The 13675-nt window shown below is 40.0% G+C and overlaps 1 protein-coding gene across 3 annotated transcripts in view; it reads right to left on the bottom strand.

Moving 5' to 3' along the window:
• Positions 1-13675, bottom strand: part of LOC118811567 (BTG3 associated nuclear protein) — a 45597-nt gene that overhangs the window by 22269 nt on the left and 9653 nt on the right. For 2 of the 3 annotated variants that reach the window (XM_036575862.1, XM_036575863.1), the window contains exons 9-11: positions 11607-11734; positions 10241-10312; positions 5517-5561 (exon numbers count right to left, since the gene is read on the bottom strand). In XM_036575862.1, coding sequence (XP_036431755.1) covers positions 5517-5561; positions 10241-10312; positions 11607-11734 — 245 coding nt within the window. Of the gene's footprint in view, positions 1-593; positions 2347-5516; positions 5562-10240; positions 10313-11606; positions 11735-13675 lie in introns of those variants that run through there. The other variant, XM_036575864.1, reaches the window with a different exon arrangement.

The raw sequence follows: 13675 nt of genomic DNA, 5'->3' as shown, positions 1-13675 counted from the left end.
GCTGACTACATAAAATGTTAATATACTTACTAGGCTACATCAGTATACGGTATATGCCACTGAATCATGCAATTAGACAGTATGATGTTCCGGACCTTTGCTTGAGGAAATTTCTCTAATTGGACCTTACTGAATTTTAATTAAATACCCCTGCCCTATACCATCACTCATGCTGGCTTTTGAACTGTGCACTGATAACAAGCCAGATGGTGCTTCTCTTCCTTAGCCCATAGGATGCGGCGTCCATGATTTCCAAAAATAATTTCAAATTTTAATTCACCACAGGTCTACATCTCCTTAGTTGCTAAATGAGCTCAGGCCCAGAGAAGGCGGTGGCGTTTCTGGATCCTCTTTATATATGGTTTCTTCTTTGCATGGAATTTTAACTTACATTTGTGGATGCAGCAACGAGCTGTGTTCACAATGAGTGTTTTTCAGAAGTGTTCCTGAGCCCATGCAGTGATTTCCACTACAGAACTGTGTCTGTTTTTAATGCAGTGCCGCCTGAGGGCCCGAAGATCACGGCCAGCCAATGTTGTCTTTCGGCCTTGTCCTTTGCATACAGACATTTCTCCAGATTCTCTGAATCTTTTAATGATATTATGTACCGTAGATGATGAAATCCCTAAGTTCTTTGCTATTTTCCACTAAGAAACGTTATTCCTGAATTGCACTATTTGCCTGCGCAGTCTTTCACAGAACGGTGAAATCAGCCCCAATATTGGTTAATGATGTCCTTGGTTACTAATATCGGTATTGACCCCAAAAAAATTATCTCCTAAATTAACTCCTATTAAAAATGGTTAAAAGTAAATAATGATATATATAAAATGTAATTTTCTCAGGTGCTTAAAACATTTGCATAGTATGTATGTACAAAAGTAAGCTCATTCACAGTCACTCTCTTTAAGAATTCAACTTATACTATCATTAAGCCATGACAAAGTACACTGAACAGTCTCTTCCACAAACTCCTATGAATTCTCAAGTCTGAGAATTTCTGGACAAAACCTCTGATCCCATCAGCAACCTGGATCCACAAGTGAAATACGAGCTGTTCCATTAGGAGATAAACATCACACACACTCTACACTGTACCTTCGCTCTCCTGTCGCCAGTTAAATTTTTTCTTACGTTTGGAAAAAAAAATAAATTAACACTCTTACTCTTTCTGTCATGATGCTATTGGTAAGATGGGCAAATTAACTGAGGGTCTAAAAGGTAAAGCTCCAGAGGTTCAGTTATGGCAGCCACTGGATCACAAGTTAAATCCTGGAGAATTTAAGTTCTTAAGCAGGTACTTAGCCTACTAAGACTGAAAGCATCTGGTTTTAATGCTAACATTCAGGAAACCTGAAGCTCTGTCTCACAAACACGCACACATATGCACAAACGCACACACACTGCATTCAAACACAAGCACAGCAGTAAGAGGAAGTGACATCAGTGCGATTGGACACGGATTCACAGAACAGAACACATACAGACATACTTTTAAGGTGCTGTATAACAGGAACAGGAGGTAAATGCTGCCTCATTCAGTATGAAAAAAATCACCATACCACACACAAACAATGAAAACAAACAGATGCAGACTGAAAGTGAAGCTCCAAGGCCTTCTTTGGCTCATAATTACAAACATACATAGTTTTCCTAAAATACAACATTTCACCTATAGCAAACATGAGCAAAAATATCCATGCAGTAGCCTTAGGGCCTATTTGCACTAGATTAAACTTGAAGGACAGTAGAAATTTAAGTGATTACTAATGAGATCTGTACAAATATAAAATGTCCTCAGCTCTAACAGAGTCGACAAATAATAATTCCAGAGGGAATTAACTTTAAATCAACCTCACAGAAATGTAATAAAACAAGCTTCAAACAGACATGGTCATGCACTGTGTTTTTATTGTTACTGAATAAATCGCTACAGTTTATGTCTGGGTTATGGTGTTTTCATTAAGGTCTATCTGGGCTAATTTCGGGAAATTTCACAGATACTTTACCCCATATGAATCGGCAAGTCAAATCCCTAACAAAATGCATTATGGAACTTCCTCCGGTTAAACTAATCCTGCTCAAACATTGCTTTACAGGCTCATACTACTCGACTGCAAGGCCCAAGACCCAAGATGCACTGGTCTGTGGAGACCTCAGCTTAAAGGCACTGTCTGTGTCCGGTTTGGGACAAACAAAGCCTGACAGCTCTTGGCCTAAAAGTACTCAAATCTTTCCAGCACTGCACCTGGTTCATCGTGGAGGTGTTGCCCAATCCTCCCTCCCTCTTCCGCTCTTGCTTTCTCTCACTTTCCTTCCATCTTTCCCTCCTTCTCCCAGCCAGCTCTGAAGGGAGTAATAAGTGTCAGTACAGTACTCGACCTCAGCATCATGCTCCTCAGCACATTCGTCCCAGCAGGAAAGCAAGTAAATCAGGACTCGCGCCCCAGTGGGGAGAAAAGAGCGAACATCTCACTCTCTGTTCAACCAGCATGTGGGACAAGGAAATGGACCTGGCCCCTCGAAAGGAGAGATTTGTGATGAACAGGTCCTTGTTCCAGTGTGTGTTCTGGGAGGCAAAGTTGTCTGCACTGTGTGTTCGGATGAGGCCTAGGTGCAATAGCAGCCTCTGACAGCTTTAAGAGGGGCAGACTATTCAGCTGCACTCGCCCCATCCTAATGGAATCTCTCGGCCAGCGAATGGAGCATCAGCCTGCCAGAGACAAGGTCATTGTCGGTGGCTGCAGTTACGAGAGAGTGATGAGACATAACCCATAATGAAGTGCATCTCTAGAGCCTAATGCCGTGTGCGCGGGAGAGAGCAAAACTCAGAGAAGCTTTTCAGTCTGCTCTCTCAGCCTCCGCTAAGCAACTCTAGGGACACATTTGTTCCTTCCCACCAGTCTCCTCTCTGCCTCCTCATCAGTCTTTTGCTCTTATCTCTCCATTTGGACGCATCCGCTGGCTCTGTGGCGGAGGGATCAGAGAGCAGGAGTTGGAAACATCAGATAAGAGAGCTTGGAGAGGTCACAAAGGGCAAAGGATTTTTTGTTTCTCTCAGTAACAGCAGAAAGCTTTTACATGAGGCGGCTGCTGGATTTGTGTTAATTGTAGAAATTGGACAAGAAAGTGCGCAATGCCCTGCACTGCTGCAAGCTGGCAGGCTGTAAATCTCAACCCATTCAGTGATAGGAAAAAGGCAGGCAGGAGGAGGAGCATGAAGGGCAGTCTACAAACATTATCCCTCCATCTTTACAAAACCTTTTATCCCTACAGCCTAGACGTTCATGCAATAATCACAAGAGCTCAATGCCAAATACAATCTCTTGTAATAAATCAGCACTGGCCCCCATGTCAAAGCCTGTCTCTCTGTGACTTTTGCATATTCAGCTCTACTTAACTATTACTAACTCTACTGAATGTGCAATTGTGGCTTAACTGCACACTGAAAGCTATGACCATGACCATGAGTGAATATACTCTTACTCAAGATACAGATAAAGTCCAATCCATAAAGGAGTGAAATGTCAGTGGTAAAAGCAGCATGGCAGGTCCATGCTGCCATACAGGGCTGTGTGCAGCTGGACACAGGGAAAACAGTGAGGGAGAGGTCTCCAGAGAGGAAATGAGAAAGAGTCTATCTATAGCACCCAGAGATGAAAAGAAAAGATGAGGACAAAGAAGGGGCAAGGAGAAATCCTTGGCCAGGACAAAGAGACCTGATGCAGAGCAAGATGTGGAACAGGTCCAATGAAATAAACCGCAGTCAGATTCCAGGCTAACAACCCAGCTCTTTCTCCATCCAACACACACGCACAGAAGGCAGAAGACACAGCCTGCTCTGCGCTCTCTTGTACTGTCTTGTACCCAATCCCCATTGCCCCAGAGCCCTCACAACCTCAAAGCTCTAACAACAATAAGGCAGCAATGGCGCTGCCACCAGAATAATACCGTCATTTCTATCTGCTATTCAGATTTCTCTCCATGGGAATCACACTCAGAAAAGAAATGGCCCCGTAGTGTATGCATGTCAGTGTGTGTGTGTATGAAGCCAGACCTGGAACACAAGGTTAGATAAATAAGTCCCTGTGTGTTTGTCTTGGCCTGGACAGCACATCATTTTACAGACACAACCAAAATACACTCCAATTTCTGTCCAAGTAATTGGACAGTGACACAATTTTACTTGTTTTGGCTCTGTAGTCCAGCATATTCAATTAGAAATAAAACAAAGACTATGAAGATAAAACACAAAATGAGGAAATACAGGAATATTTTTATACATAGTTCTCCTATATAGGCAACAGCAAAAGACTTCACTTGCAAATGTTACTATCTAATCTAGAAACAACTCTAGACCTTTTGTTAGCTTTCTTGTATCTAGACTAATGACAAGAAACAAAAAAGCAGCCAACTGTCCTATTATTTACTGACCCCAAAATGTGGCTGTGTAAAAAGGGCTGTGATTCCTTTAACAACATTGATGCAAGCATCCTTTAAGCTGTCATTCTGCACTTTAAAGTCATAGTTGTTGATGTATTTCAAATTCAGTTACAGAGTTCAGAGCCAAAACAACAAAGTGTGTCACTGTTCAATTTCTTATGGACAGAGACATTAAAAACAGATAGGAAGAAAGGAAAGAAGGAAAAGATACACCTAGCTGAGGGTGCTCTCACAGACTGTCAGTGGGAATAAAGATTGTGGTTGTGGGTTTTTACACACAAATAAGCTGGTATGTTGCTAAAGACCTGGACACATAAATATGCTTCCATTTCACATGCCTTTTGTTAGGAGTAACAAAAGAGGTGTAATCACAGAGCAGTAAAGTCACAAAAATGAAGTACACTAAATTTCTTGAATAGAATAAAAAAAAAAAGAACTGAAAACCTCACAAACATGCATTTCAGGAAATCAGACATAAAATATATTATACACTGATTTCCTGATTTCTATAATTTAATTTTGTGAAGTGGAAATTAATCTGTTCCTAAGTGGGCAGACTGATATACAGATTCTGCTAGGCTGGATTAGGTAATATGTTTGCAAAAAGATTAAGCTTAAAAGATTGGAATGTAGAAATATAGCTATTAAGCCTGTGTATGCTGTATCAAAGTGTGTACACATGTGTGTCATTTTACAAAATACTTATACACTAGCAAGATAAAGCAGGCTTTTTAACATGTATAAACAGAAATGCCACACCAAAAACAGATCCACACCTGCTCTCTTTCTTTTACACACACACGATCACAGGCAAACATACAGGGTGTGATGCGAGCAGAGACTCTGGCTGTGTGTGTGGGAGTGTTTATGAGTGTGTTTGACGTTCACACAAGCCTGCAGCCCTTTGAGGCCCCTTTGATGTGAGTGGACACAGAGTTAAGACACAAGAAGAACAGTGTGTCCTAATTATTCTTAGAATTCAGAGAGAGGAGAGAGACAGAGACAGGGACACAGAGAGAAACAGACAGAAAGACAGAACCACAGAGAGAGAGAGAATAGGGGTTAGGTCTTACCTGTCCATCCTGTCCAACATGAACCTGGTGAATTTGCAGATTGCCCTGCAGAACACACAGAGAGTACCTCCGGTCATCCACAACACTTTTACAATCTGGACAATATTTAACACTCACAGTGTGATACCCAATGTCCATATTGGGCTGATACCAGCTGAAAATGCCAGATTGGATATTGTTGGAAAAGAAAAACAAATCAATTTCAATCCTGTACCAAATATAGCCTGAAACAGCCACATATCTGCATAGTAGGTCATTTTCTTTACTTTTTTGAAAAAGGTTTACCTAAATAAGTCATGATGTTGGCTATGTATTTCTTCAGTTTAACCATGGTACATTTATATGGTCATCTGAAGTGAGATGCTTCATCTGAACATTTTAAAGCTTAATTGTTACACAAACTTCAATTCCAAAAAAGACGAATACAAATAAAAACAGAAAGCAACGATTTAAAAATTCATTTTGACAAATATTGTGGGCCAGCCCAATGGATTAGGTCATCTGTATACACGTAAACTTTGTTTTGGTTTTGACTGCATGCCATGACTGAGTAGTATCGACAAGAAAAAAACAAAGGTTGGTCAAATGAGGACAATACACAGTGGCAGTACAGAAAGGCACAGCCTTAACATTCATAACAAGGACTGATGTGGAAGGCTTGGCCAGTTTGTGTGTCTATTTTGGGAAGAATTGGGAGTTGGGGGATCCCCCGTATTTTCTCAACTGAATGCTGGCAGGTATGGAGCACATGCAAATCTGCATACACACAAGAGTACACAACATGGATATTCACACACATGCATGCACAAAGACTTCCTCTCTCACACACAGTGGAGATGTGGGCAGTGGGAATAACCTCAGAATGGCTCATTTCCTTTTCAAACTCTCTTAAACAAATGGCTTTGATGAGACAGGCCCAGTTTCTAATGAAAACACTCTTTGTGAATGGCAGTTGGAAGAAGTGGGATTTTGTTGCTAAGCTTTGAACTTTAACAACAAACAATAACGCTGAAGTTAAAAGAGGGGAAAAGGCTTTTTCTGGCATCCTTCTAACTAACTGGGAAGAGCTATACACATTTCCTGTCTTTTTTCTTTCTCTCTTGCTCTGTTTCGTTACTGAATCTGTATTAATGACATGCATGTTTACATTTGCATGTATTTACAATGGCTTTAAACTCTATTGGTTCCATATCTTTGAGTATCTACAGTTAATGTAATTATCACTGTAATACTGCCACATGTTGGATAAACCAACTGGCATTAATTTTGTTAATGGATGGAAGTTATAATGCCACTAATTAAGGAGTCACTCCAGATCAACTGCTTCTTTCCACATTAGCTTTCCAGCAATCTAGCAATTACAATGCAATGCATTTTTTACAACCCCATTTCCAAAAAAGTTGGGACGCTGTGCAAAATGTAAAAAAAAACAAAACAAAAAAAAACAAAATGCAATCATGTGCAAATCATTTAAACCCTATATTTAATTGAAAATAGTACAGACAACACATCAAATGTTGAAACTGAGAATTTTTCTTTTTAAATATATGCCCATTTTGAATTTGTTGCCAATAACATGTTCCAAAAAAGTTGCTGGTAAAGTTTTATAACGCTAAAAAAACACCTGGTTGTTGATTGACAACAGGTCAGGAACATGACTGGATATAAAAAAAGCATCCCAGAGAGGCTGAATCTTTCAGAAGTAAAGATCTAAAAGGGGTTCACCACTCTGTGAAAGACTGCGCGGGCAAACAGTGGGACAATTCCAGAATAACGTTTCTCAACATAAAATGGTAAAGAACTTCTTCATCTACAGTACATAATATGAGAATCCGGAGAAATCTCTGTACACAAGGGACAAGGCCAAAAAACAGTATTTGTTGGCCTTGATCTCTGGGCCCTCAGGCAGCACTGCATTAAAAACAGACATGATTCTGCAGTGGAAATCACTGCATGGGCTCAGAAACACTTCTGAACACTGTCTGTGAAAACAGTTCATCACTGCATCCACAAATGCAAGTTAGTTTTTCAGGGAAGGCCTTGCTTATTTCAGCAAGACAATGTCAAACCACATTCTGCATGTATTACAACAGCATTGCTCCATATTAAAAGAGTTTGGGTGCTAAACTGGCCTGCCTGTAGTCCAGACCTGTCACCCACTGATAAAATTTGGAGGGTTATGAAATGAAAAATACGACAAAGGAGACCTCAAACTGATGAGCAGCTGAAATCCTATGTTAAGCAAGAATGGGAAAACATATCACTTTCTAAAGTACAGCAGTTGGTCTCCTCAGTTCCCAAACGCTTACAAAGTTTGTTTAAAAAAGACGAGGTGACATAACAGAGTGGTAAACATGCCCCCGTCCCAACTTTTTTGGAACGTGTTGTTGGCATCAAATTCAAAATGGGCATATATTTTTCAAAAAACAATAAAATTTCTCAGTTTCAATATTTGATATGTTATCTTTGTACTATTTTCTTTCAAATATATGGTTTACATGATTTGCATATCATTGCATTCTATTTTTATTTACATTTTGGACAGCATCTCAACTTGAAAATGGGGTTGTATTTCAACAGCCACAAGAGCACAGACTAAATGAGAAAGTTTTATCTCAGGAATTTGCTTAGTTCAGTTTGAGCAATCAACATCAATGGCAGTCTCTCCGTTACTCACAAGAACTTCCTCTGTAAATATAAACTAGAAGGCTGATGTTAGAACTATTAACAGATATGTTATACATTTTAGACTTCCATTTCCAAAGTGAGCCAAATTATTGTTTAAAGTGCCTTTCAGCTCAGCCAGAAAAAGAACCATCTGGCTACTGAATGGAAACAAACATATTTCTGAGAGGCCATGAAAACCATATATTTTTTCAGGAAGGCAGCCACCAGCATATTTTCTGGGAATGTCCAGCAACAAGACTCTTCTGAACAGAGCTATATGAAGCACTGGGGAAGACATTTAACACTAAACTAACCTTTCACTTTGACATATCGCTCATGGGGATGCTACATTTTGACTTAACGATGGAACAAGGAATTTACGGGGCATTATTTTCTTTGCAGAATTGTAAGTAAAAAAGCCTTCAATTCTGTGACTTATTTTTGATTTCTCAAAAAAGACTGTGACTGATTTTTGATTTCTCAACACATATATTGGTTAATAAAATGTGTGTAAATAAAAAAACATTTTCAACTACAATTATAAATGGGAGAGTTTTGAAAATGATGATCAAAAGGGGTTGATTACGTAAGTGTAGTAAGGTCAGATTTCACTGAAACAGTGTGACATTGATATTTCTGCCCCTCCAGAGATTCATGATACATTTAAAACCTCTACTTTTTTTTAAATCAGGAATCTCCACAGGTTTTAATGGTATGATGGTTTAAAGGTTTTAAATATAAAACAAGATGTACAGAAAAGCTGCTTACAACACCTAAGAATGATATATATATATATATATATATATATATATATATATATATATATGATTCTTAATAAACAGAGTCAGCAAAAGTTGTTCAAGTTTGCTATTGAGATCAGAGCACACAACTAGTAAAGTGCAGCTCAGAGAGATTACATCTCACTGCCATAAGCAATCACTTATGAGAAACAGGAAGGCAGTTCTTTACACAGCTTTAACCCTTCATTCAAGCCACCAAATCAAATTAATTAATAATGATATGAAAAGCAAAAACAACTACAGACCAATGCTCTTCCTCCACTCTATTGCTTTAATAGTTTCGTTAATATGAGCCCTGACCAAAAAGCTATAACCATAAGGCAAATACTTAAAAAGATAAGCAGTAGAAAACAATAAGGGGAATGGAATAAGGAGGGCTGTTGAGAGGGTACTACAGGAAAAACAGGCAGTAAGGAAAGGAAAGGAAAGGAAAGCAGAAGGAAGAAGGATGACAAAACAGGGAAGAGGAGCTGTGAAGATGAAAGGATAAAAGTGAGTAGGAGGAATGAAAAAGGAGAATGGAAACAGGACTGGTTGATGATGAAAGAGATGTGAAAGAAGTGAGCAGATCTTGTGAAAATGGGTCCTTATAGCATCTGTCCAATCGCAGCCTTTGAACTTATAGGAATTCTACTAGCTTTATTCTTTTTCCTCAGAGATCATCTTAATACTGTTATGTACAACTGGCTTTGTTGGGGCTAACACATGGCTGACACAGATATTTCTGCCCCAGATGGATATTATGCAATTCACATAGAATTACTGCTTATGTGTATGATTCCAAAGCTTCAAGATATGAAAGACACTAGACCACATTGAAGGAGCCAGTCATCCTCACTGAATGATCATTATTCTTGTTGAATGACACTTGGGGAACAAAAATTCAGTGATTCATAATTGCATGTTAATAAGCTTCAGGTGCTTGGGAATGCTGGTGCTTCCATTCCTTTAAACGAAAAGCTATTATGAATCTGTCAGGATGTGTATGTTGAGCAAAAAGCACTCAAATTTCTCAACATCTCAACAGGCCAAGGAGAACAGGGTGCCATTGTTTAAAACTGGAGTTGAGAAATAAACTTGGAACCTTCAAAAAGTTGGCTTATTGTAAAATGGAATGGGTGTGCCACATTTAGAAGTTCTGATATCACCGACATCTACAGAGTAATGGAATCATGAAGTGGGGGAGAAGAATGAAAAAAAAGAGATTGAGAGAGAGAAGCAGAAGAAGAAAATGAATTTGTAAGCAGACATTCTTACCTCACTGTCCTGTGTGATCTGCACCTGCTCTCCCTGTGGCACCTGAGCGATGTGGAGGTGTCCCTGTGGAATCTGGAGAGATTAAAATAGAACAAGTGTATATGTGTGTGTCCTGGCAGCTGTGCTACAGGGTGAAAGTGAGCTCTTGCTTCTCTGGTGTTCTGTAGAGCCAGCACTCGCGTGGTGGCACAGGAAGGCCTTGCCCTGCCAGTGTATGTGCTTTACATTTCCTCCAGTGCATTAACAGTGCTTGTAAACTTCAGGCTTAGCTGCTCCCACTAATCCCCTGTATAATATCAGGAGTGTAACAACTGTTGAACAGTAGGCCTTGGCTGCTCATTCAACCTCTCCCTCTCTCTCTCTGATTTCAACCTCTCCTCCACCTGTCGGTAATACAACAGAAAAGTTACATCACCAACTTTCTTTAAGTATAGCGGTTTTGACAGTCATCCACAGCATTCTTTAACAACTAATACATTACGAATCTACAACAACACTGAACCTATTTAAAGATTATTTGATTAATATAACATGACTGAAGCTTAGGATAAATGAAGATAAAATTCTTTCTAGAAGATCTGGAAGTTCTGACTGAGGAGGCGAGTCCCAGCTGCTAAAAGACAAGCAGTTTGCGAATTCACTGTGAAGAACATAAAACTAAACCTACCAAAACATCTGTGGATGAATAAAAAAAAAAAAAAAATCGGGGTGAGTTCTAAAAAGGTTTCTCTCACATCCTGCATCATCATGATCATGGGGAGAAACATTTTTTTAGACTAAAAAAAAAAATCTATCATTTATATGCATTGCCAAAGTACATATGTAGTTGCTATAATGCTTACATTTACATTTACATCATTTAGCAGACGCTCTTATCCAGAGTGACTTACAAAAAGTGCTTTGTCTATCCAGAGAAAGTGTCTTCGCTAGTTACCAATAGGTTAGATTTTTTCCTTTATAGATAGATAGTTACCTTTTTTCACTAACGCTCCAATGATCGTACCAACATTGAGGAAATGTTATAGGCTGGATGGATGAAAATTATTCTTTTTTTAGGCTTCTACGCACATGTGCTGTGTGTGTGTGCATGTGGGAGGAGGTGACCAGAAGCAGCTGTATGGTTCAGGAGTCATGGAAAGGCTCATGAAGGAAACTATAGGAGAGGGCACAGAGGAAGCTGTAAGCTGACAAAGCTCAGCTTGATTAAACACTAACACACTCAGGGCAGGGCCACACACAGATGCTCTCCTGTGGAGATAACGGGTATGTGTGAGCATGTGTGCTCGACTGTTTAACAAGGAGGATGAGAAACAGTGCATAAATGTTCAGATGTGTGTCCACAAGCCTCCGAATGATGAGTACTTACCACCTGCACCTGTCCATCCTCTCCTATGCGGTGGATCTGAACCTGCTGGGCAGCACCAGCCAGTGCATACTGCAAAGCCTGCTGGGTAGAAGAGTCTATAGATGCTGTTTCTGTTACAGAGACTCCCTCTGCACAAAAAAGAAAAACACACACATACACATATCACATCACTGCACATAGCTGGCAGGTCAAAACAGTTATCTATGTCAACTGGGTGGTTCCGGATGAGGCAGGAAAAGAGGGACTGCAATCATTAAACATTCAAAAAGGGAAGGACAAGCTGATGTCCAGCACTGTCTGAATATGTGCCACATGTTTATTCTCTCACAAACACTACTTCACTCACACTCAGGGATAGGCTACATTCTGCATTACCATTTGGCCTTTAGCAAGCATATATACATATGGGCTACACATACTGCACATGTACATTTTAGCAAACACACAAGCATACACATACTTCAAACCAGAGGAATGTCCCATACCCCAATTCTCAAAACACTTGGAAAAAGTCCAGATTACAGCTTGTTTATACAGCATAAACCATCTCCAAAAACACAACACGGACTCTCCAGTGAGCAGTCCAAACACACTCGTACCCCTGCAGCAAAAAGTAAACGCAGGCCCACAGTCTAAACACTCACTATCATCACTGCAGCAGTCACACCCAGCCGGGGTGATGCACACTACTGACCAGCACCACACATATGCCTTACAGGCTGCCAATGCACACAGATAAAATGTTACATGCTTGTAGAGAATCGCACATAAACACAATACACCTACACTCTTTTAGATGTCACTCACAGTGGTATTCTTTCACTAATGAGACAGAGCAAGTCAGACTTTGATGAGGGGGCTTGAGTCCTTTGAGAAAAACAAAACACTACTGTTGTGACTGGGAGCAATGGAACCAAATATTTCAGAATCAGCGATGGTATCTAAGGCCTATAACTACTACTTTAGTATTTAGTGCGTTCACATCCTGCCTTCTGCCCAATGACATCTGGGCTAGTCTCCAGCACCCCCCCGCGACCTAGAGGGATAAGTGGTTTAGATGATGTGTGTGTGTGTGTGTGTGTGTGTGTGTGTGTGTGTGTGTGTGTTCACGTTTAACCTTTATTACACCTTCCAGGCTTTTTAGAAGACTTGTTTTCTTTAGTTTTTCAAGAAAAATCTGCAGGGAAATTTTTCCACACCTCTAAAATTCAATCTTAGAACTTTTTTTTGCTTCTCACAATTCAAGTAATCCCAAACACATTCAGTGACTCTAGGGTGATCAGCCTATTGTTCTGAGAACAACAGCAGGTTCTTTGTTTGACTTACAAATTTGCTTCTTTTTTGCTAATTTCCTTTTCACAGTAACAGATTTATGATAGATAAAGATTTTTTTCAGACCCACAGTGTTCAGCTGTCTTTTCACAGAGGAAGAATGGACAAAAACACCTGTGGATTTTTTCAGATCTGAAGCAAGACTGGAGCTTGATTTTCTCCTCTTTCTCAAAGCTTCAAGAATTGTTTGTCTGATGAAAATTTGGGTGGCCTGTCAGCCCTTGCACTGTCCCATTTTCTCTACATCTTTCAAACAATGTTTGAACTCCTTTTTAGAAAACTATGTGCATGTGCAGAAATATAAAAAAAATAAATAAAACGTGTACTTAAAGGCCATTTTGATTCAATTTGCACGCAATGTTTTTTAAAAACCGGACTAAGAAATGCATGACTCTCTACACATTGTGCCATGCTTAGCAAAAACTGCTAGCTTGTTTTTCCTTGCTCTGTAGCGCTCTTGATTTCTGCATAGGCTGTGTGCCAGGTGGCTTCTAGAGGCGAGCACTTCGCCTTGCTTGTCCTCTCCGTCATTACGAAATAACAGTTTAAACTAATGGCCAGAGAGCACTGTTTCCGCTGGACCACAGGAACACAGAGATCTAGCCCCACAGGGTGTGTGTGTACACTGCAGCATTGTAGGGCGTGTGTGCGCATATCACAGCACTCCAGTGCGTGTGTTTATAGGACACTGCGGTGGGCTTATACAGGATATTTGGATGTGTGCCAGCAGGTCAGAG

Source organism: Colossoma macropomum, unplaced genomic scaffold (assembly GCF_904425465.1).
Source record: "Colossoma macropomum unplaced genomic scaffold, Colossoma_macropomum, whole genome shotgun sequence".
NCBI classification, from domain to species: domain Eukaryota; kingdom Metazoa; phylum Chordata; class Actinopteri; order Characiformes; family Serrasalmidae; genus Colossoma; species Colossoma macropomum.
This window is presented reverse-complemented; position numbering and strand designations above follow the sequence as displayed.